General features: G+C 35.7%; 1 protein-coding gene across 3 annotated transcripts in view; it reads right to left on the bottom strand.

The window, feature by feature from the left end:
• Positions 1-24632, bottom strand: part of MED13 (mediator complex subunit 13) — a 97570-nt gene that overhangs the window by 50104 nt on the left and 22834 nt on the right. For all 3 annotated transcript variants that reach the window (XM_024980606.2, XM_059878403.1, XM_059878404.1), the window contains 6 exons: positions 18644-18789; positions 17599-17796; positions 16000-16194; positions 15282-15444; positions 14995-15105; positions 3697-4380 (listed from right to left, as the gene is read on the bottom strand). In XM_024980606.2, the coding sequence (XP_024836374.1) occupies positions 3697-4380; positions 14995-15105; positions 15282-15444; positions 16000-16194; positions 17599-17796; positions 18644-18789 (1497 nt within the window). The remainder of the gene's footprint in view (positions 1-3696; positions 4381-14994; positions 15106-15281; positions 15445-15999; positions 16195-17598; positions 17797-18643; positions 18790-24632) is intronic.

The following is a 24632-nucleotide window of genomic DNA, read 5'->3' as shown; positions in this document are numbered from 1 at the left end:
ACGTATACACGGAAAACAGGAAGAAAGCAGTTCACAGGATAGGCAGTCACTTAGGGATTAAAGAGAAGCCACAGTTTAGTTACAGTGGTCAAGGAAATACTTCCTGAGAAGGTAAATTTTGAGTTCGACTGAACAAAAAGGAGTGAGCTGTCCCCTCTCCCCCACTGCCCCATAATGCAGTTCTAAAGGCCTTGAGGAATGACCTTAGCTTTCTGACAGAACAGCAAGAAAGCCGACGTGGTTAAGTCAGGAAGCAAATAGGAGAGTAGTAAACACAAGTGAAGAACCAGGTATGCAGGAGATTGTGTAGAAACCTTACAGATGAGGAAAAGACTATGGATTTTATTCTAATGTAAAGGGGAACTACTTGTTTCCAACATATCAGTTGTTTTCAAGAGAACTGTTGACTAATTTAGTAACTAAGTTAGTCGTCTTCCATGATCATAAGGATATCCTAAAGTCCCTCAATTTTAAATTAATTTTAATTTTAAAAAAAGTCATACTAGTATGCTTTTACAATTCAAAGTGCTAGACAAAGCACACATTTATATCTATTAAAATAATAATCAAGGAACTTTAAAAGAAAATACATCTCTGCAGGGAAAATGAGAGGTTATAAATGGATCAGGCATTTTACTTTATCTCAGGGAAGCTCAAAAATCAATGAAACACGAGCAAAATGAAAAAAAAGAAAAAAAATCAATGAAACACTGTAGAGAAAGTTCATAGCTTAGAATATGCAAGAGGGGCTAAAGGCAAACTACATTAACAACAGGAGGGCCAAACTGCCTAAAAACCAGAGAAAACTTCTACTTTTATCTCTAGAAAGAAATGAAAAAGCTGAAAATGGAGAAACAGAAAGTGTTCCTTTTAAAAAATAACCATTTTTTAAATTGAAGCATAGTTTATTTACAATGTTCTATTACTTTCAGGTGTATAGTGATTCTGTTTTGTGTGTGTGTGTGTATACATTATTTTTCAGATTCTTTTCTATTACAGGTTATTACAAGACACTGTAATATAGTTCTCTGTGCTGTACAGCAAGTCTTTGTTGTTTATCTATTTTATATATACTAGTATGGATATGTTAATCTCAAACTCCTAGTTTATCCCCCTCCTCTACCCCCACCCCAGTCCTGAAAGGGTTCCTTTTCTAAGAAAAATGAATAAATAACCTGCTGAAGGCACAAGATTTGTCATTCTTTTTATCCTGAAAGTTTAGGTATAAGGCCTCTGCTCCAAAACATCCCCTACCCCACTACCATAAAGTGTTTAGAACTGATACACAATTGATACTGAAATATTTATTGAATGAGTAAGTCCTGCCAATTGACAAGGGTCTATCTTTACACACAAATTTCCACTCAGCTTCTCTATTCCCTCATTCTAAAATGTGTAAGATGAGGAGCTTCCCTGGTGATCCAGAGGCTAAGACTCTGCACTTCCAATGCAGGGGGCATGGGTTTGATCTCTGATCAGGGAACTAGGATCCCATATGCTGCAGAGCCAAAACAAATAAATAAAATGTGTAAGATTAAACAATAATATGATGAGAATCAGTATAGTAAAGAAAAAGAAAAAAAAAAAAAAGACCAAAACAAAATACTTCTAAAGGAAAAAAAAGTTACAGGACATTTAACAAGTGGGTGCTATTATTTTTTAATTTAGAAATTAAAAACACATGAATAATAAATATTAAAACTGTAAGAAAAGAGCTAGAAGTTGAGGAATCCTCTCAGGAAAAAAAAAAAAGAGAGAGAAAATATAAAAGTTCAACATCTGAATTCTAGAAATTCCACAGAGAATAGAGGAAAAAACAAAGACATTATCCAAGAAAAAAGTAACTTCCAGTAATGGGACAAAAAAAAAAAAAAAAAAAGACTTCAAATTAAACCAGCCCTCCTCAAAACTTCAGTACAAGGAATGAATGACAATATCACATTTATAAGTGCGCGTGTGCGTGTGTATATATATACACATACACGTATTCTTGTGAAATTTTAACATTCTAAGCAAAAGATCCTAAAAAATTTCACTGACGACAGAGAAGAAAATGAAATCTCTGCACACTACTTGGCCTTGTATTGATAAATAGGTAGATAGTTTTAATGATTATAATAGTAAAATGAATATAATGGTTGGTTTTCACATTAAAAAAAAACACCAACTGATTCACTTTGCTGTACATGTGAAATTAACACGACACTGTAAATCAACTATACTCCAATAAAAAATTAGGGGAAAAAACCCTACTATAGATACAAATGCAAAAAGCTGTGGGACTGATGATAATCAGAACAACAGAGAAAGTAAAGGGAGAACTAAAAATAAGATCATTTTTGCCCCAAAGTACGTCATACATAACATGTATGACATACTTTGTGGACAAAGAAAGCAGACCACAGAACAGAGGAAGGTATTTGTAGTACATATAACTAACACAAGAGTAACAACCAGAAGATACAAAGAATAAATCGGGGTGGGAGGGAGATGAAAGACCAAAAATGGACTAAAAATTATATCCAAAGTATATATAACTAATATAAGATTAACAACCAGAATATGAAAGGAATAAATCAGGGGGAAAAAAGAAAATAAGACTAAAATATGATATACAGTACAGGCCCAAAAGTGCTGCTTAACCTGACCCCACTCCAGTACTCTTGCCTGGAGAATCCCATGGACAGAGGAGCCTGGTGGGCTGCAGTCTGTGGGGCCGCTAAGAGTCGGACACGACTGAGCGACTTCACTTTCACTTTCCACTTTGATGCATTGGAGAAGGAAATGGCAACCCACTCCAGTGTTCTTGCCTGGAGAATCCCAGGGACGGGGGAGCCTGGTGGGCTGCCGTTTATGGGGTCCCACAGAGTCAGACACGACTGAAGCGACTTAGCAGCAACCTTACTAGGAAACTGTAAAACATATAGTAAGACAATAATATGCCATTCTGCATGCAGCAGACTAGAAAATTAAAAGTCTCTTAATACCAAGTACTGAGGAAAATGTAGAATAGCTATTCTCATACTCTGCTGTTTGATGAGAGTGTAAACTAGTATAGTTTAGAAAGTAATTTGGCAACAACCTTTAATGCTGAATATCAATATACACCATGGCGCAGCAATTCCACTTTTTGTTATATTCCCTAGAGGAATTCTTACATACAAGTGTACAAGGAAATGTGTACAAAAAAATTCACTGCTACATCTTTTGTGAAAAACTGAAAATAATCAACATGCCATCTCAAGAGAGTAGATAAATTGTGTAAATTTTGGCTAATATATTCATAACAAAGAAAATACTTGAAAGCAAGTGAAATTAATTAACTAGAGCCACATGTCTAAAAACATGTAGAGAACTGATAAATACCAAATTCAGGATAGTGGAAGAAAGAATTAGAGGAAAAATAATAGTATACAAAAGTGCTAATTGCATGTAAAATCCTTAAGTTGGCTGATGGATCAACTTAGTTGATGGATAAACGTTATTATTTTCTCTGCTTTTTTTGTGACTAAAATATTTCATAATAAAGAGGTCCCCTGAGGAAAAAATACAGTAGAGAAATTATCCAAAATTAATACTCAACTACTGAAAGGATTTATTATTGTAAATCAAACCCTGAAACCATTCTGGTGTCTATTAAGAACTTACATCATTTCCACCCTTAAATTTTAATTGACTATTAAAAAAAATACATACTCTGTAACTGATGTTACACTTTCCTGTCCAAAAGGTCCAACTGGATCATCCTTGAATTTATCACTTGGAAGTTGAGGTGGTAAAAACTCTAAATCTTTTTTCTTTGGGACCTTGTAATACTTCCAGGCTATATTAGCTTCATCTTCTTCCAAGTTTACTGCTGTACCAACATATATTGTAGGTTCTACAGCTTCCTGGAATTGAGCTGGGAAAGACTGGGATAAACTGTCTATCCCATCTTCCACTGGTTTAGAAGGAATCAAGGGATCCGGTGTTGGCATTTGATAAAAGTGTTGACTTTGTGGAGTTGAGGGTGTTTTAGTCACTCCTTCATCAACCACATCACAGGGGTGAGGACTAAGTGGGGGTGGTTGAGGTGAATTTGCCATTTCAGTGCCATGCATTTGAGGAGTCTTTGCTACATCATTAGTTCGGATATTTGTAAATCTCACTTGACTGTCTGGAGCAGAGATCACAAGTCTTTGGCTGGCTGAATCTGTGTCCATGCCAACATCATCACTAACAGATACACGATGGTGAAAAGGAGTCAAGGGGCGTTTTTGTGGTTTTTCACTCTTTTCTTGCTTTTCATTGGTCTTGTGCTTCGGAAGTACTTGTTGTTGCTGACTTAAAGATGGTGCCTGTCCTTGTTGTCCAGGATTTCTAGGTTTGAGATTTTTGTGTCTGAAAAGTTAAAAGAAAGGTGTATTAATAGCATAACTATTGTATCAAAGTATATAAGTTAATAGTATTAGAAATTTCACATGTCATTTGTTTTTCATACACAATCCTAAAAATTATTTAAATTTACATAGGAAAATTCTCTTTAGTGGCCTAAAACTAAGACCATGTAGAAAACTTTATAAAAGTCAATTCTCTCATGCTCACTTAATATGTAATCAGATAGGCAAAGGTGATTTGCCTTACATAATTTAAGTATCTTAGTATTTGAATATAGAGATAAGAGTCTAGTATAAAAGAGTCTAGTATAAAAAGGTATAAAATAGACTCAAATCTATCCATTTAACCTCTCCACTGAGGGAACATACTGAGATACCCTTCTGTGCAGAGCCTGGGACCTCTTATTGTACAGGAGGGGAAAAAAGCATGAAAGTTAAAACTGCAGTTATGCTGAAACGACACAAGAGAAACCCATTATTACCATGACACCAAAATCAAAGACACTGTAAGAAAACAAAATCATAGAACAAAATTCCTTAAGAAAACAAATGTACTTGGTGATTACATAGTTGTATATATTTGTCAGAACTCAAAACTGCCCACCTGAGAAGGGTGAGTGTTAGTTACTCTATTAAAATTATACCTCAATAAATTTCACTTGAAAAAAAAAAAACCACAGATGTAAATCAGTAACAAAAGATAAGCAATTGAGAAATGCATAAATTAAGAACACATCATAATCAAATGGGATTTGCACCATGAATGTAAGGTGTAACATTCATAAGAAAAAAAAAACAGTATTGTTCATCATATTAATAAAATAAAACTATATGATTATCTCAATAAATATAGAAAAAACATGACAAAATTCAATACTTATTCATATATTCATATAAAAAGATTCGGCTAGCAAGTACTAGAATTTAATCCAATAAAGTTCTGTTCAATTCAGCTGCTCAGTTGCGTCCGACACTTTGCAACCCGATGGACTGCAGCATGCTAGGCCTCCCTGTCCATCACCAACTCCCAGTTTACTCAAACTCATGTCCAGTGAGTCAGTGATGCCATCCAACCATCTCATCCTGTTATCCCCTTCTCCTTCCGCCTTCAATCTTTCCCATCATCAGGGTCTTTTCAAATGAATGAGTTCTTCATATCAGGTGGCCAAAGTACTGGAGTTTCAGCTTCAGCATCAGTCTTTCCAATTAATATTCAGGACTGATTGCCCTTAGGATGGTCTGGCTGGATCACAGTGCAGTCCAAGGGACTCTCATGAGTCTTCTTGAACAACACAGTCCAAAGCATCAATTCTTTGGTGCTCAGCTTTCTTTATGGTCCAACTCTCACATCCATATATGACCACTGGAAAAACCATAGCCTTGACTAGATGGACCTTTGTTGGCAAAGTAATGTCTCTGCTTTTTAATATGTTGTCTAGGTTGGTCACAACTTTTCTTCCAAGGAGCAAGTGTCTTTTAATTTCATGGCTACAGTCACCATCTGCAGTAATTTTGAGCCCCCCAAAATAAAGTCTGTCACTGTTTCCTGTTTCCCCATCTATTTGCCAGGAAATGATGGGACCAGATGCCATGATCTTAGTTTTCTGAATGTTGAGTTTTAAACCAACTTTTCCTACTCCTACACTTTCATCAAGAGGCTCTCTAGTTCTTCACTTTCTGCCATAAGGGTGGTGTCATCTGCATATCTAAGGTTATTGATATTTCTCCCGGCAATCTTGATTCCAGCTTGTGCTTCTTCCAGCCCAACATTTCGCATGATGTACTCTGTACAGAAGTTAAATAAGTAGGGTGACAATATACAGCCCTGACGTACTCCTTTTCCTATTTGGAACCAGTCTGTTGTTCCATGTCCAGTTCTAACTGTTGCTTCTTGACCTGCATACAGATTTCTCAGGAGGCAGGTCAAGTGGTCTGGTATTCCCATCTCTTTCAGAATTTTCCATAGTTAATTGTGATCCACACAGTCAAAGGCTTTGGCATAGTCAATAAAGCAGAAATAGATGTTTTCCTGGAACTCTCTTGCTTTTTCGATGATCCAATGGATGTTGGCAATTTGATCTCTGGTTCCTCTGCCTTTTCTAAAACCAGCTTCAACAGCTGGAAGTTCACGGTTCATGTACTGTTGAAGCCTGGCGTGGAGAATATTGAGTATTACTTTACTAGCGTGTGAGATGAGTGCAATTATGAAGAGTTTGAGCATTCTATGGCATTGCCTTTCTTTGGGACTGGAATGAAAACTGACCTTTTCCAGTCCTGTGGCCACTGCTGAGTTTTCCAAATTTGCTGGCATATTGAGTGCAGCACTTTCACAGCATCATCTTTCAGGATTTGAAATAGCTCAACAGGGATTCCATCACCTCCACTAGTTTTGTTCATAGTGATGCTTCCTAGGTTGACTTGACTTCACATTCCAGGATGTCTGGCTCTCTAGGTGAGTGATCATACCATCGTAATTATCTGGGTCATGAAGCTCTTTTTTGTCTAGTTCTTCTGTGTATTCTTTCTACCTCTTCTTAATATCTTTTGCTTCTGTTAGGTCCGTACCATTTCTGTCCTTTATTGCACCCATTTTTGAATGAAATGTTCCCTTGGTATCTCTAATTTTCTTGAAGAGATCTCTAGTCTTTCCCATTCTGTTGTTTTCCTCTATTTCGTGGCATTAATCACTGAGGAAGGCTTTCTTATCCCTCCTTGCTATTCTTTGGATCTCTGCATTCAAATGGGTGTATCTTTCCTTTTCTCCTTTGCCTTTCACTTCTCTTATTTTCACAGCTATTTGTAAGGCCTCCTCAAACAACCATTTTGCCTTTTTGTATTTTCTTCTTAGGGACGTCTTGATCCCTGCCTCCTATACAATGTCATGAACCTCTGTCCATAGTCCTTCAGGCACTCTATCAGAGCTAATCCCTTGAATCTATTTCTCACTTCCACTGTATAATCATAAGGGATGTGATTTAGGTTATACCTGCATGATCTAGTGCTTTTCTCTACTTTCTTCATTTTGAAGTCTAATTTGGCAATAAGGAGATCATGATCTGAGCCACAGTCAGCTCCTGGTCTTATTTTTGCCTACCGTATAGAGCTTCTCCATCATTGGCTGCAAAAAATACAATCAATCTAATTTCGGTGTTGACCATATGGCGATGTCCATGTGTAGAGTCTTTTCTTGTGTTGTTGGAAGAGGGTGTTTGCTATGACCAGTGTGTTCTCTTGGCAAAACTCTATTAGCCTTTGCCCTGCTTCATTCTGTACTCCAAGGCCAAATTTGCCTGTTACTCCAGGTGTTTCTTGACTTCCTACTTTTGCATTCCAGTCACCTATAATGAAAAGGACATCTTTTGGGGGTGTTAGTTCTAGAAGATCTTGTAGGTCTTCATGGAACCATTCAACTTCAGCTTCTTCAGCGTTACTGGCTGGGGCATAGACTTGGATTACCATGATATTGAATGGTCTGCCTTGGAAATGAACAGAGATCATTCTGTCATTTTTGAGACTGCATCCAAATACTACATTTTGGACTCTTTTGTTGACTATGATGGCTACTCCATTTCTTCTAAGGATTCTTGCCCCCAGTAGTAGATAAACTGGTCATCTGAGTTAAATTCCCTCATTCCAGTCCATTTTAGTTCGTTGATTCCTAAAATGTTGATGTTTACTCTTGTCATCTCCTATTTGACCACTTCCAGTTTGCCTTGATTCATGGATCTAACATTCCAGGTTCCTATGCAATAATTGCCCTTTACAGCATCGGACTTGACTTTCGTCACCAGTCATGTCCATAACTGGGTGGTTTTTTTTTTTGCTTTGGCTCCATCTCTTCATTCTTTCTAGAGTTATTTTTCCACTGAACTCCAGTAGTATATTGGGCACCTACTGACCTGGGGAGTTCATCTTTCAGTGTCCTATCTTTTTGACTTTTCATGCTGTTCATGGGGTTCTCAAGGCAAAAATACTGAAGTGGTTTGCCATTCCCTTCTCCAATGGACCATATTTTGTCAGAACTCTCTAATCCAATAAAAAACATCTATTAAAAAACTCCTGGAGAAGAAAATGGCAACTCACTCCAGTATTCTTGCCTGGAGAATCCCACAGACAGAGGAGCCATGGGGTCGCTAGAGTCAGACATGACTTAGCGACTAAACTACAACTAGTAGAAGAAAAACTGTCTTTATTCACAGAACACATGGTTAGAACTTTACAATGAAGGCATTAGGCTGATCACCACCTTCTCAATCTTAACATTATTAAAAGTGGGAAAACCAGGCACATGTCTCCTCTGATGTGACACCATACAAAGCAACACAACACTACCTATGAAATATTCTCACCAAAAATATTACACCTGAATCTCACTAAGCCTCTAAATCAGTAGCGCCCAAAAGAATTTTCTGTGATGACAGAAATGTTATGTGGCTGCTGCAGATTTAAAATGATACTTATGCAATGGAGGGACTAAATTTTTAATTTTATTTAAAACCAGTTAAATAGCCACTCGTGGTTACAAACATAGCTAGCTAGTATTGGAGGGTATGGCTCTAGAGCTACCTTCCATTTTCAGAAATACAAGGAATAAAGAACAAGTTAAAATATATGACAAACTGAGAAAATTTGTAATGTGGGACATTCTAGAGAACAACTTTTCTAGTTTCTCCAACCAAGTCCATGTCATAAAAGGGGGAAGAGGACTACAAGAGAGACCTGGAAAACTTAATATCAATTCTACATTCCTTGTTTGAATCCTGGAAGTCAAACTAAACACAAAAAGATATTTCTGAGACAAATCTATATAAAGTATCAGATGACACCAATAAAATGCAGTTTCTTTTATCAGATATGATAATGGAATTATGTAAGAAAATACTGACTTTTTTTAAGAGTTGCATGCTGGAGTAGGAGTGAAATGAAGATACTTGAGATCTGCTGTAAAAACCTTCAGCAAGAGTACAGCTTTGAGGACTAGCCAAATAAAGCATTATATCAACAGTATTATAGAGTACTATGAACTTGAAAAAACAAAGTGGAAACTCTATGTGCTGACAAGGAAAGATACGTAGGATAACTGTTTTTCTAAAAAGCAAGTTAGACAACAGTATACATAGCACGATTCCTTTTGAAGAAATGAAAGCAAGCAGGCAGATCTACATACATACATAAGAGGGAGAACTTGTCATTTTAATTTTTATATAGATATGCATTATTAATAGCATTTAAAATTTTAATAAAATTATTGGCTATTAAAAAAATGAACAGTAGTTCTTACCCAATGTTAAGAATAATCCCTTCTCTACCTACCCCCTCTTTGAATATTTTCAACAACAAGGACCACATTACCTTATGAGGAAATGCATTCCATCATCAAATAGCTCTAGTTGTTAGAAAATTATACTGAAATAGAAACTTGTCTTTTCTATGCCAGACATTCATGTGTGTGTGTGTGTGTGTGTGTGTGTGTGTGTGTGTGTATATGCATTTTTCCTATACCCAGGTATTAGTCTTATATTGAACTCTATTTCTAAAGCTGTCCTGCCAAGAATGGTATCCAAAGTCACACGTGCCTTATAATGTAAAACATACTTTAATTTTTAAAGACATTTATGAAAGAATGTCAACTAAAATTTTTTTTTTTTTGCTTTTCAAAATACAGTTGATTTCTATAAAAGTATTTTACTCATGTTAATTTGTACTGGGCTTATTATTTTTTTTAATAAACTAAGCAGTGCTTTAAAATTTCTCTAAAATTATATAAACAGACATGTTGTTTATTCTTTTGTGACCCCATAAACTAAATAACCCACTAGGTTCCTCAGTTCATGGAATTTCCCAGGCAAGAATCCTGGAATGGGTTGCCACTTCCTTCTCCAGGGGATCTTCCCAATTGAGGGACTGAACTCACATCTCCTGTATTGGGAGGTGCATTCTTTACCACTAAACCACCAGGGAAGCCCCATAAACAGACATAACCCATATAAATAAAAGCACATTCAGAGCCTCTGTAACTTTTAAGAGTGTAAATGAGTTCTGAAACCAAAAATTTAAGAATTCATCAAGTTATGCAAGGCACTAAGGAGAGAAACAATCTCTAATAATCTAAGGTGTTCCAAGTATACCAGGGATACAAAAAGTATCCTTCTGTGAGGCTAAGAACTATTAATCTGAGCTATATAAGAACAGCAGTGGCTCTCCAAAACTTTGGTAACATCAAATCATAGTCCCTTTCTTCTATATAGATAGACCTTTGCCTAAAAAGTCTAATCTTTAGAGACAAGTGAATTTCACACTAAAAGTCAACAAAGGGGAAATTTTTCTAAAAAAGAAACTGTCCTGAAAGTACAATCCAACAAAATGATTCCTTTAGATTATGTTTCCTACTGACTGAAGTTCCTAGTATTTCAATGTTAATATCTAAAATAATTGCATCACTTTCTACTTATATAGCTTGCTAAAGTTTAATTTTCTTATGCACATTCCACCAGACTAAAGCCTAATAACCATAAATGTGTAATTTTTAATCTCACTAATAACTAAAAAAAAATGCCAATTAAAATAATGTTATGTTTTTCATGTTTTATGTTTTATTATAATGGGAAAAAAATAATTTTAAGGGCAGTTCTCAGATCAGTGAAAGCACAAGAAAAACCAATACCTTTGTATGTAAAAAGTGGAAGTAAAACTGGTAATCCTTCTGAAGTCAAAACAAAAGTATTTAAAAAGGTCCCCTCACCCACAACTGTCTATCACATCACCCACCTAATTTTATTTCCTTCTTAGCACTCATCACTCATCAATTTTAGATTAAGAATTCTTTTTGAAAACAAATTAATTATCTGCCCCTCCCCTTAGCATGCAGGCTTCATAAGAGGAGAAGCCCTGTTCACTAATGTATCCTGAACCTTGGACATCATCTATCACTGCGTGTTTCCAAAAAAAAAAAAAAAAAAAAAGACCTAGCAAGTAATTGATAGTCACAAAATTGTTATTTTACTTTTAAAAAGTTAAACACAAGCTAAAAACTTTTGCAAACAACCTATTTGCCCATCAATCCTAGAATGATTAAAAACACTATGATACCTATATTCAGTAGAATATCAAGAAGTTTTTTAAAACAGTAAGGCAGAGTCACAAGTAACTAGAATGAAGAGATTGCAGGCACATTAAGTGAAAAAATAAGTTGCTAAATACTTCGGTATTATGTTTCCGTGTTGGGAGGAAAAACATATATACACACAAAATTACACACACACACACACACACACACACACACACACACACACACACAAAAGAATAATACTTAACTGGCAAGTAATTATTTCTAGTGAGAAGAGAGTAGGATTTGGAAAGAGAGAGCACTCAAGAGGTACTTCAGCTCTATTTATATAATTTAAATTCTTAAAAATCACATATACTCATGCAAACTGCTTATATAACTATGCAACTTTTTTTCAAATCAATTTCCAAGAGAAAGGTCCAGTCCTATCTTTTACACAGAGTTAACTTACTACAGAGAATCATTTACAAAAAAAAAAAAAACACAGGAAAATGAGGTAACAGAGAAAGTAGTAACAGCAGGGAGCTTCAATCACTACTATGACTGAAAGGACAATAAGATGATGTAGTCCCATCAGATCACAAAAGCCTGGGACGATGCTAGAACCACAGCAGGAACTACCTAATGGAAACTGGGACCAGGGAAGAACCAGCTGATAAAGGGACACAGCTGTTGCTGGAGCTGGCTCAAAAAAGGGGTGGGGAAATACCCTGGTTTCTTCCAATCTTAAGATTACAACTAATCTTCTGTTAGTGCCTCCAACTAGTCAATTCCAAAAAACAAGTGAGCCTAATCAATCATCATGCTGTACATCTTAAAGTCATACAGTATCACTGTCAATTATATCACAATAAAGTTGGGAGGGGAAACCAACAAAACATGTTGAAAGCAAGGAAGCCTACAAAATGTAATTCCCTGCAATACAGAATAGGGCAGGGAAAAGATACGGATAGATGTGATAATAAGCTCGTTGACTGGCACAGTCAGTTATCAGTGTATGCCCTACTTCTGATATTCTATGGCAGGAGAGGACTCACACATATGGTGGCTCAAAGTCCATTTCAAGCCTTACTTAAGTAAAAAAGAACCAGATTCGGGGGGAGGGGCAGGGGTAGAGCAGGAATCTAAAGTACAAAATGCAATAGTAAAAAAGTAAATGATTAGAAACACTATTTACTAGATGGGTAAAATTACCAAAGTTAGTCAAATACATAGATTATATCAAATTTCACCATATGAAATCTCTGTATTCTGGAGGAATTTCTGGAAATCTGAGACAAAGTATGTCTTTAAAAATAAAAGTTTAGCTTAGAGACCAAGAATTAACACTTATGTTTACCAATGTGAACTTGGAGTGTCTTCCTCTAAAACTAATCCAGGCAAATAGCCTTAAAACCTAAATCTTTCAAAAAGAATAAAGCAAAGCCTAGGTTAGAAACTAAAACAGAAGAGCTGCTACCAAAACATGCCAATACAGGGAAAGAAAAGCCTAATTCCATTATGCATTCTAGTGGTCTTAAACCAGGGATTAGCTAACTTTTTCTGTAAAGGACCAGACGGTAAATATTTTAGGCTCTAGGAGTTATACAGTCTCTCCTGTAACTAATCAACTCTGTAAAAGCAGCCACAGTTAGTACATGGATGAACAGATGTGGCTCTGTCCCAATAAATTCTTATTTATGGACACAAAAATTTGAATTTCACGTAACTTTCACAAAATATTTTCTATTTTTTTTTTCAAATATTTAAAACTGAAATCATTTCCGCTCACAGGCCATACCAACCACGTGAGCCAGATTTGGCCAACAGATCAGTTTGCCAACCCCTGGTCTCAGACAAAATAATGCACTGAATCCCTATGTTTCAAAACTAAGTTTGATTTTTCCCTCCAAGGTGAGTACAGCTTTTAACTATTTTAAACTGTTCAACAGGAACTAATCCATCTATATTTTTAATCCAATCTATCAACAACACAGGTGCATTTTTTTTTTGTTGTTCGCCCCCATCCCCACCTGCACTCCCAACCTGGCGCTTCCCTGATGGCTCAGTGGGTAAAGAATCTACCTGCAGTGCAGGAGACACAGGTTCCAACCGTCCCTGGGTCAGGAAGAATCCCTGGAGGAGGAAATGGCAACCCAGTCTAGTATTCTTGCCTGGAAAATTTCATAGAGGAACCTGGCAGACTTACAGTCCATGGGGTTGCAAAAGAGTCAGACATGACTGAGCACATGGCCCACCTCCATCCCACCCCCAGCATAGATGGACTTATTCAGGATAAGCAGAGAACAGCAATATGGGGTCTACAAACATGGTTAGCAAAGAGTGAGTTCCCTGTATGGCAAGGGAAGGCCAACACTTTGATAGAGGAATAAACGAAGATGGGACGGGTATAGTAAACAGAGTCCATGGTTTTTCGTTGGCCTCACCCTTGTTGGAAAGGAGAGGAGTGTTTCTTCTTTCTGTTGTGCTCTTTGATTGTCACACACAGTGTGAGAGCTCCCCCCATTCTGGACAGAGGCAAGTTTTTAACGAGGTTGACAAATATTTTAAAATGTAGTCTTTAACCCAAAGAAATCTATATAAACATAAATTTAATCTATGCAAAAACACACCAGAACACTTGAAGGGGTGTCACTGTACTCAAAGCTAATATAAGAAAAACCCTGACCCTAACCTGCATGCCTCCTTCCCTCTGGCTCACAACCATGACAGTAAGAGGTGGCTGGTCAGTGCAGGAGACACAGGTTCCAACCAATAAACAAACCGTATTTATTCACAAGTCCTTGATTAGGGGGTGTCAGTGCCATTATTTGTTTACTCATCTGCAAAAGCATATGATCTGCCTTTAATCTGTAGACTAAAATAATAAACTCTTGGCAATACAATCTGCATCCCTTGATAACCAAACCTCATCCAAGTCCCTAAAGAATTCCATGTACATTCATTCTTCCACTGAGCTTTCAATCAATATAGTCTATTAGAAAGCCTGTATTTTTACAGCTTTGGTCCCTTGTATAATATTATTTTCTGAATCTTAGTTCAGCATTTCACCTACAGCTTGACCAAAGGGATGCTATAAGAAACTGCTGCACAAAACCCAATATTGAATTTACTATAAAAAAAATTGAGAAAAATTTTATCTAGTATATCATGCATCATCTTTTTTATGAGGACCCTTGGGAGAAATTTCTCAACCACAGTGCTATTTATGAACAGTTTTCTCAAGAGACTTGTGTTACTCTTACCTTATAGATACTATATATTCCATAATTCAGTATAAAATTCTTTTAGGCTGTGAATTCAAGCTTTCACAGTCCAACTCTGGTAACTGTGTAAGAATCTATGACATACATTTTTATGTACTTCTATAATTAGCTCCATATTACTGAATTTTTATTTTCCTCAAATTTTTTTCTTTTGGGAAAAATCCTGACACTGTGTTTATATATTTTTATCTCAAACAAAGTGGGGCATAAGTATGCAATGGCGTAAGAAACTATCACACACATATATGTACTTACATCATTCAACTGGGGGAAAAAAAGTACTTACCTCAAACAGCTGCAATTTGTTCTTTGTGTGGCTTCAACAAAATCCCAGGATGCTACTTTATCAGCTGTCTCTTCTTCACACAGACCACCTGATGAAGCCGAATACTTCCTCCTAAAATTTGAAATTATATAATCTTTAGAATTCATAAAAATTTTTGTAAAATTGAATTTTTTAAAATCAATTTTTTTGAATTAAAATCATAAGAATGACCACTTATACTTTCAAATCTCTTATCTGCAAGTAACTACCAACATGCAATTTTTAAACTTGAAGATGAAAATACATACTTGTTCTGTGCTCTGTTCATATTACATTCTTGCCAAACTCTATCCACCACATGATTTGCTAATTTTCTGGGTATCTTCCCACCATGATGGCTAGTACTATCTGAGCTGAAGCCATCAGATACTGAAGAAAATTTGATCCACTTCTGGGCAGACTGAGGATCAACTGAAAACAAAAAAAAATTGATTGTAGGAGAATAAAGGCAGGTTTAAAAGAGTATTACTTTGTTTTCTGTTTCTTTGATTCCTCATACAACTTGCTCCAGCCATCTGGTAAGCCTACTTACATTTTGAGGAAAAAAAGCAGGTCACTTCACTTAAAATACAAAAAGCAAAAAAATTTGAACAGGAGATGGGCAATGATGGTAGTATTATATTAATGTTAATTTCCTGACTTGGAAGATTAAATGTTAGTCATATAGAAGAGAGTCCTTAATTTTGGGAAACAGACTTAGTGCTTAGGCATAATGAGGCATTATGTCTGCAGCTTGTCCTCAAATGGTTCAGAAAACAACCCACGTTAAGGAATATATGCATAGAGAGAGGGTGATGGAGCAAATATTTACAATTTGGGAATGTGAATGAGTAGAGCTTTTTGTAAGGTACTTGGCAAACACTTCAGTAAGTGTGAAATTATTTCAAAATAATTATTTTTAAGTGTTTATTATATTCAAGAGAACAGATTTACCACTAGAGCTAATAAAACAGATTAGTACAACACCTGTTTGGACTTCCTCAGGAGATGTAGGTGGTGTAAGAGTAACCGAAGACATAGCAGGATCTCTTGTGGAAGCAGGCACTTGGTGGACACCCAAGCAAGAAGCTGAACAGTGAGAGGATCCCACAGAGCTAGGAGTAGGAATGTCTGACTGAGGGACTAGAACAAAGCATGCTGGGTAGATCATTCGGACACCAGCTAAAAGGGGGGGAAAAGAGGAAAATCAATTACCTTTGGGTTTGTAATGGGATTTGTTTCACTCAAAAGTGCAATAATGGAAAAGCAGATACAAAATGATCACATTTGTTAAAATAAAAATACATTAAATATAAAATACATTTAGTGTATTTTTATAAATATACACTCTTTCTGGTAAAATGTTTTTCTGAAAAGAAACCACAAGAAGCTGGTGGTAGTGGTTACCCTTCGTGAGAGAGACTTAGAAGAAAGCAGCTTTCTTGTTTCACTTTTGGATTTTCTAACCATGAATGTGCATTACTTAAAAAAACTGTATTTGCAAATTTGATCAAATTTATTTTAAAACTTTAACAAAGGTAACTGGCACTAGAATTATGGACCTTTTTATTTTCTTCTTTATATATCTCTATCTGAAAAGTCTAATATATGTTATTGTGTTTTGTTCCTGTTTCTGACACAACTACTCTGATAATGTATTTACTGAAACTGAATACTGATACTCCTTCGATTAAAAAAACAAAGAAGGTAATCTTCATATAACATTACCATATGAATTCATTAAATACAATGCTGCAAACTTTAATCCCAATTATCTGCTCAACCATATATTCCCCACACTTCCCACATCTCTCTAAGGTGGAGTATACATCTGCACTCATTGTTAGGTTGGATGTGCACCTTGCTCTGGAATCTACATGCAGGTGACAAATGCCGCGACCCAACAAGAACTTCAGATACACTTGCAGGATCACTACAGCCTCTCCTACTTTACGTCCTCTGCCTTCATATTAGCATGTCTCAAATATAGTTTACCTTGTTAACTTAGGTCCCTGAAGAGGAAGATGCATGTAATACAGCGTACCTAAGCAGAGCTGACCTGGACAGAGCTAATCAGCCACAAGGTCTTTAGGTATACATTTTCTGCCTTTCAAGTCATCAGAGGCGACAGTTTTACCAAACATTAAGATACTGCATCACACAGGCTGTCAACTTTCTCACCTCCAAATATTCTTCATTCACAATTATTTTCTTCTCACCTTTAGCATGCTTCCCTCTAGGTGGGTTATAGTTCCCTTCCCCAATGACTGACTTGGCCATATACTAGTTTTTACCTAATGGAATGTAAGCACATGCCACATATGTCATATCCTAGCAGAAGATTAAATATACTTAATATAGTTAGGCTCAGTTCCTATTATTCCTCTGTTCTTTTAAGAATATTATGTCCCAGATACTGGATATTCCTTGAACCTAGGTTGCAGAATGAAAAGATACAAGAAAGCAAAACCAAATGTTTGATATTAAAAGCCACTAAGATATTAAAGAGTTATATCATTCAGCAAAAGCTAACTAATACATATAGTCACACATTTCCCACTTAGGATTAATACTCAGAATCCGTACCAACAAGAACTTCTACTGCAGCTAAAGAATCATCTTCCCAATCCATATCTTCCTGTTTTTCTTCAGACATCTCCTTCAAACAAGATGAGATAGGATAGAACTGTTTCCATTCACCAATCAATTTTTTTGTAGCTGAATCGGACATCTTGAATGCCTGTCCTGTGAGAGTGCCATTTAGTCCAAATGGGCTTAAGATAACTAGAAACCCAAAACAGACATTAAGTAAGTAACTGAAGACAATTATACCAAATAAGATGACACTGAATAGTATGGCAAATAATTACGCAATTCAAACAAAGAAAAGGAAACCCATAATGATCAATTCCAGAGAAAATGAATTTACTGTACTTCATTAAGTGAAGATAAAGTATAACCCCGAGTTTATTATAAAACTTAAGATTCTGTCTACCCAAAAATCTCAGATGGATAGTTTCAACATAAACTGTGAATATTCGTATATCCTTCTATTTCTCTTGACTTTCCACTAAGAAAAAGCAATTTAAGGAAAAACAACATATAAGTCCTTATTATATACTGCCATATAAATTTTAAAAGAGCAAATAGGAAGCTTAGAACTAAAACAAGAACACACTGTCTTACAAAGAACACACTTGTAAGAACTCACAGTCCTTGCAAACAAATACTTTTTTTTTAATCATCAATCTTACAAAATTATTTCCTCTAGAGTTCAACCACTTTCATGGTATGAATTATATCAAAAGTCCTATGTACCTACATTAAACATGGCTTATGTGAACTGATACAAAAGATAACCTTGAATATATATAACATGTATACCATCTATAGCCTATTTAAAAGAACACTTTAAAATATGCTAACATTCATGTACAAGAACTTTTAAAAATAATATTTGCATTAAAAATTTATTTAATTGACGTAGTACTCTAACAGGAAAGAAGTAAACTACATTAGAATCACCATTAGGCTAAAGACTGGGGGAAATCTCATTAATCTCTACCAATAAGCTTTTTTTCTTGAAACAACAATAAAAAAATCAAGGAACTATACCCATAAAATAATCTACCTTGAAATGGGCTATTAGACTGTTGAGCAAGGGTGATATGTTCTTCACTAAGAAGGTATACAGGTTGATGTTGATTAATTTCCACACTGGTACAAACATTGCTGTCTCCATGCAAGAAAAAGGTGAAAGAGCAGGACAAGTGTTCACTAATAAAGAAGAAAAAATAGTATTTTAATAATGATTTATAGCCAAAAACAAAGTCAGTTTGCTTTTCTTTTTTAAGAAGTTACACCACAAAAATGCACATTCTCTTTAACCCAAAAATTCTACCTTATCACCTAAAGGGAAAAAAATGAAATCACAGATATAAGCAAAGATTTAGCTATAAGAAATGTTCTTCACAGCACTGTTTATAATAGGAAAAGCTGCAAAGAAAGGAACCAGTTAAACAAGTTAGGTACACCCACACATAATGATAATATAGCCACTAAAATAAATAAAGGAGGGGGAGTGCGTTTGATGGGAAAGGTAATAGTACAGTTTAGTATAGTTTCAATTTTTTTTTTAAGGAAAAAAAGGTTATGTTGATGAAAAAAATCTATGCATACAACAGAATTAAAAATGATCTAATTTTTATTTCTCCCTTATTAAAAAATAAATGCAAACATATTTTCTCATATTATTTCTGAAACTGGGCTGAATGCAATTAATCAAGCAGCTAATGTGCTGCCCTCCCCCTCCCCAATGAATATTTTAAAGCAATGATGAGTGTTATAATTGAAGGTATTCTAGAATCAAAGTTACAAGCAAGATAGACCATCTTAGGAAATTTAGATATGACTGGGTATACAGATTGGAAAATGAAAGTTCCCAAGAGGAAAGTAGATATATCCATAAGGTAAAATTTAGAAAAGTCGAGTGGCCCAGAAGAGAATGAGATTATACACCAAGAAGAATTTACTCACCTTATTCCTTCTCCAAACACTTATCCTAAGAATCATCTTAAAGAACGAATTCTTTAAGCTATAACCATTAATAAGCTTGAAATCTATTGTATACATCTATAAACCCCTTGAATTTTTTCTGGACTAGACAAGGGTATAATAAATTAAGTTACAGTAAAAGTAATTACTGTATTTTCCCCATCCCAGTAGCTTTTGTTGTTAAATTATTTTCAGGATAATTTTGAATTTACAGAAAAGTTACAAACATAGGAAGTCCCCATATACCCTTCACTCAGTTTTCCTTAACGTCTTACATAGCCATGCTTCATTGGTCAAACAAGCAATTAACACTGGCACATTACTACAACAAACTCCAGTTTTTTATTTGTTCACCAGAGTTTTCCACTAATATCCTTTTTCTGTTCCAGAATCAAATCCAAGATATCACAATGCATTTACCCAATTATTTTTTTGCTTTAGCTGTATTGAGATTTAAGTGATAACTACAGGAAATAAAATTATTTATATTATTTAAAAACAAATTAAGCTCATTTCTTCTGATTAAAAAACCTAAGTCCTTTGGAATAACTATGGTTGGGTAATTACAAAGACTATAGATATTTGCTTATATTAAGACATAAACGCACTCTATATTAAACAACCAAGTGAAGACAAGTGTTACTCCTTTTATTAAAAAAGTGTTTTGTAGCAAACCACATGACACTATGTTAATCTCAATCATTTAATTACAGCTATGCTAAGTGATACAACAAAAATTATGCACAGGATACTAAAAGACTGTCTTAACAAGACCTAAATCATGAAAATAAACTTATATACATACATTATATATATATAATTCCTAAGGGAAAAAGAATCACACTTGGGTAACGCCATAAAAGTTATTACGTCCTATGATACCTTTTATCAGCCTATCCCCCCCATAACTCTTATTTCTCCAATTTCATTTCTTACTTATTGTTCTCTAATACTTCCCCCTTTTCCCTCAATTGACCCCTCTGCTGTTTCTTAAACACATCAGGCCTTTGTACCTACTGTTATTCCATCTGGAACACTCTAGATAGCTATACTCACCTTCACCAACCTTTCTCAGATTTTTAAACACCTTTTAAGTGAGGTCTTCACTGATCACCCTCCTTTAAATTGTTCTTCTGGGATTTGTTTTGGCTTAAGAAATAATCAAAATCTAACTTATTACACAGTTTATTTCTTATAGTCACCAAGAATGTAAGCTCTGCTGGAGAAGGAATATGTTTCCTTCATATAATGTTGTATCCCTGTATTGATAGAACAGGTCCTTGACACATAGTACTAAATACTGTAGAATAAAATCCATATTTCATCTTTTTTTTCCCCTAACCATTCTCCTTTTCTTATCAAATCTGCAGAGTTGTGCAAGCAAGATATCATCTCCAATTTTTCAATTTCTCCAAACTTCCTACCTTCAACTAATCCATCACTAATTCCTACTGATTCCAGTTCTTAGATAATTTTTTTGTTGTCCTTTTAAGGTCTGAGTAGTTGTTAAAATCTCTAATTTACCTTTCTTTACAACACTGCCAGCGATCTAAAAATTAATTCTAATCATGCAACTGGGAGGCTCAAAATCAATAGTTTTCCAATGCCTTCAGGACTAAGTCAAAAAACCCCTAAAACCTTAGCACAGCACTTTAGATCTTCCACAATCTGACCCTTGCACTAAACTCTCTAGACCAAGATCACTTAATCCACCAAGAATTACCCCTTTGTTTAGATACCTCACATAAGGAGAATCATACAATATTTGCCTTTTTGTGACTGGCTTCTTTCACTTAGCATAATGTCCACAAGGTTCATCCATAGTGTAGCACATGACAGGATTTCTTCCCTTTTAAAGGATGAACAATAACTCACTGTATGTTTATAACACATTTTGCTTAGCCATCATCCATCAATGGATATTCGTGTTGGTTCTACCCCTTGGCTATTAAGAATGCTGCTGCTATGAACATGGATGTGCAAAATGTCTTCAAAATCCTGCTTTCAATTATTCTGGATACACACTCCGAAGAAGGTCTGATGGATCATATGGTATTTTGTTTTCAATTTTTGGAGCAATCCCGTAACATTTTCCACAGTGACTATACTATTTTACAATCTCACTAATCATGCATAAGGGTTCCAATTTCTCTATCCTTAGTAACATCTGCTATTCTTTATTTCAATAGTAGCCACCTAATATGTTTTTGGGCTTTTCTTGTGGCTCAGCTTGTAAAGAATCCACCTGCAATGTGGGAGACCTGGGTTCGATCCCTAGGTTGGGAAGATACCCTGGAGAAGAGAAAGGCTACCCAATCCAATATTCTGGCCTGGAGAATTCCATGGACTACAGTCCATGGGATCACAAAGAGTCGGACACAACTGAATGACTTTCACGTTTTTATTTGTATTTCTGCGATTAGTGATACTGAGTAACTTTTTTTTTAAGATTTATTTATTATATTTTTGGCTGTGCTGGGTCTTTGTTGCTGCACATGGGTTTTTTCTAGTTTCACAAAAGAAGGCTACTCTCTAGTTGTGGTGCATGCTTTTTATTGCGGTGGCTTCTCTTGTTACGGAGCACAGACTCTAAGCGTGCAGACTTCAGTAGTTGCAACTCACGGGCTCAGCTGCCTCACAGCATGGATTCCTCTCAGAGCAGGGATAGAACCGTGCCCTCTGCATTGGCAGGCGGCCTCTGGATCACCAGGGAAGTCCTGAACATCTTGTCTTATGCTTATTGACCATTTATATGTAGTCTTTGAAGAAATATCTATTGAAGTATTTTTCCCATTTTTTAATTGGGTTATTTGATATTTTGTAGAGTTGTAGTTCAGTTCAGTTGCTCAGTCGTGTCTGATTCTTTGCGACCCCATGAATCGCAGCATGCCAGGCCTCCCTGTCCATCACCAACTCCCGAAGTTCACCCAAACTCATGTCCATCGAGTCAGTGATGCCATCCAGCCATCTCATCCTCTGCCATCCCTCCCAGCATCAGGGTCTTTTCCAGTGAGTCAACTCTTTGCATGAGGTGGCCAAAGTATTGGAGTTTCAGGTTCAGCATCAGTCCTTCCAATCTTTATAATGCTGGCTATTAACACCTTAGCAGATACATGATTGCAAATATTCTCTCCAATCCATAATGCAAAAAAAAATTTAGGTTGGATATAGTCCCATTTGTCTATTTTTGCTTTTGTTGCCTATGTTTTTGTGCCATAACCATAAAATCACTGCCAAATCCAGTGACATGAGGCTTTTCCAATATTTTTTTTCTAGGAGCTTTATAGTTTTAGGTCTTACATTTAGGTTTTTAATTAATTTTAAGTTATTTTTTGTATATAGTATAAGATAAGGGTCCAAGTTCATTCTTTTACATGTGAATACTTGTTTTCCCAACACCGTTTTTTGAAGAGAATGTCCTTTCCCCACTGAGTGGTCCTGGCACACTTGTCAAAGGTCATTTGAACATATACACAAGAATTTATCTCTGAACTTTCTATTCTCTCCCATTGGTTTACATGTTTGTCTTTATGCCAGTACCATACTGTTTTGATTACTGTAGCTCTGTAATGTTTTGTTCATTCCTCCCTTTATCCAGACTTTGTAGTTCTTCCTATTAGAGGTGAAATATACTTCTCCAACCCTTGAATCAGGCTCGCTTTGTGACTTGCTTTGGCCAAGCAGAAGGTTGAAGAATACTTATATATTTCACATATAATTTAGCTTGTCCTCTGGTGCTTCTGTCATCACAAGAATATGCCTTGACTGGTTCACTGGTCGAAAGAGGGATGAGAATCATACAAAATACACCTCTACTCATACTACAGTTTACAGTGACTAGATTGACTAACTCCTAGCTGACCTGCAGGTACACTAGTGAGAATACGTAACTGTTTTAAATCCCTGTGTTTTGGGGTGGTTTATTACACAGCCATACCTGATATAAAAACTGGCACCAAAGGTGAGGCACTACCATAAGAAAAACCTAAACATGTGGCATTCATTTTGGGATCAGAGAATTGGTAGCAAAGAATACAAACACTGAAAAACAGTCAGGAAAATGGGAACCTATGTTAATATAATACATGAATACTTCACAGAACTGTTGCCTGAAATAATCTGGAATGCAGAAAACATGCCTAAGTGAACTTACTGCAGGGCTGGAAAATAAGTTTCCCAACAAAGCAATAGTGTGGACTATGTTATAACACAGCTCAAGAAAATACCAAATCAAGAGCGTGAATCTCAGGAACTTCCCTGATAGTCCAGTGGTTAAGAATCTGTTTTCCAATACAGGGAATGAGGGTTCAATCCCTGGCTGGGGAAATAAATCCCACATGCCACAGGGCAACTAACCCTGCGCACTGCAACTTGAGAGTCCCTGTGCTACAACGAGAGAAGCCCTTGTGCCACAAAAAAGACCCAGCATAATTAAAAAAAAAAAAAGTGTGTAAAATCTCAGACCCTCTTGTTAATACCAAACACTACTCTTAATACCAGCTGAAACACTGGGATTTTTTTTTTAAACAGATTTTTTTAATGCAATGAATTGAAGCACAATTCGAATATACTTCAATTAAAAAAATACATTAGAATGACAATTCAGGTCCTCTGTGCCTATGGAGACAAGGCTAACTTGAATAAATGCGAAACTACTGGCTTGCTAAAAAATAATTTTGGATTTTTTAATTAACTACCATTGCTATAAATAAGGACTGAGCAAAATGTGCATTTCTTCTTCTGAAAGCGGGACTACTAAAATCAACTTGTTAAAAATTCAACACCTTTGTGAAATAACATAAGTATTTTTCCTACTCCTAAATAAAGTATTTCTTTGTAACACAATTAACCACTTTTTAACAGTTTTACTAAAGAAATCTTTACCACCTTCCTTTTAAAACTTACTGATATCTGTAAAACAATTATCCTTCAATTAAAAAATAAATTAGAAATAGAACAAAGTGATAAAAAGGTGCTGGCAAATCATTACGGACATGAGCCACATGACCTGGTGTATAATAAATGCTCAGCAAAATTTACTGTGTTGAAGTTCTACATGGTAATGG

The sequence above is a fragment of the Bos taurus genome, chromosome 19, assembly GCF_002263795.3.
Source record: "Bos taurus isolate L1 Dominette 01449 registration number 42190680 breed Hereford chromosome 19, ARS-UCD2.0, whole genome shotgun sequence".
Classification (NCBI taxonomy): Eukaryota; Metazoa; Chordata; class Mammalia; order Artiodactyla; family Bovidae; genus Bos; species Bos taurus.
The sequence above is the reverse complement of the archived record's forward strand: the minus strand, read 5'-3'. Positions and strand labels throughout refer to the sequence as shown.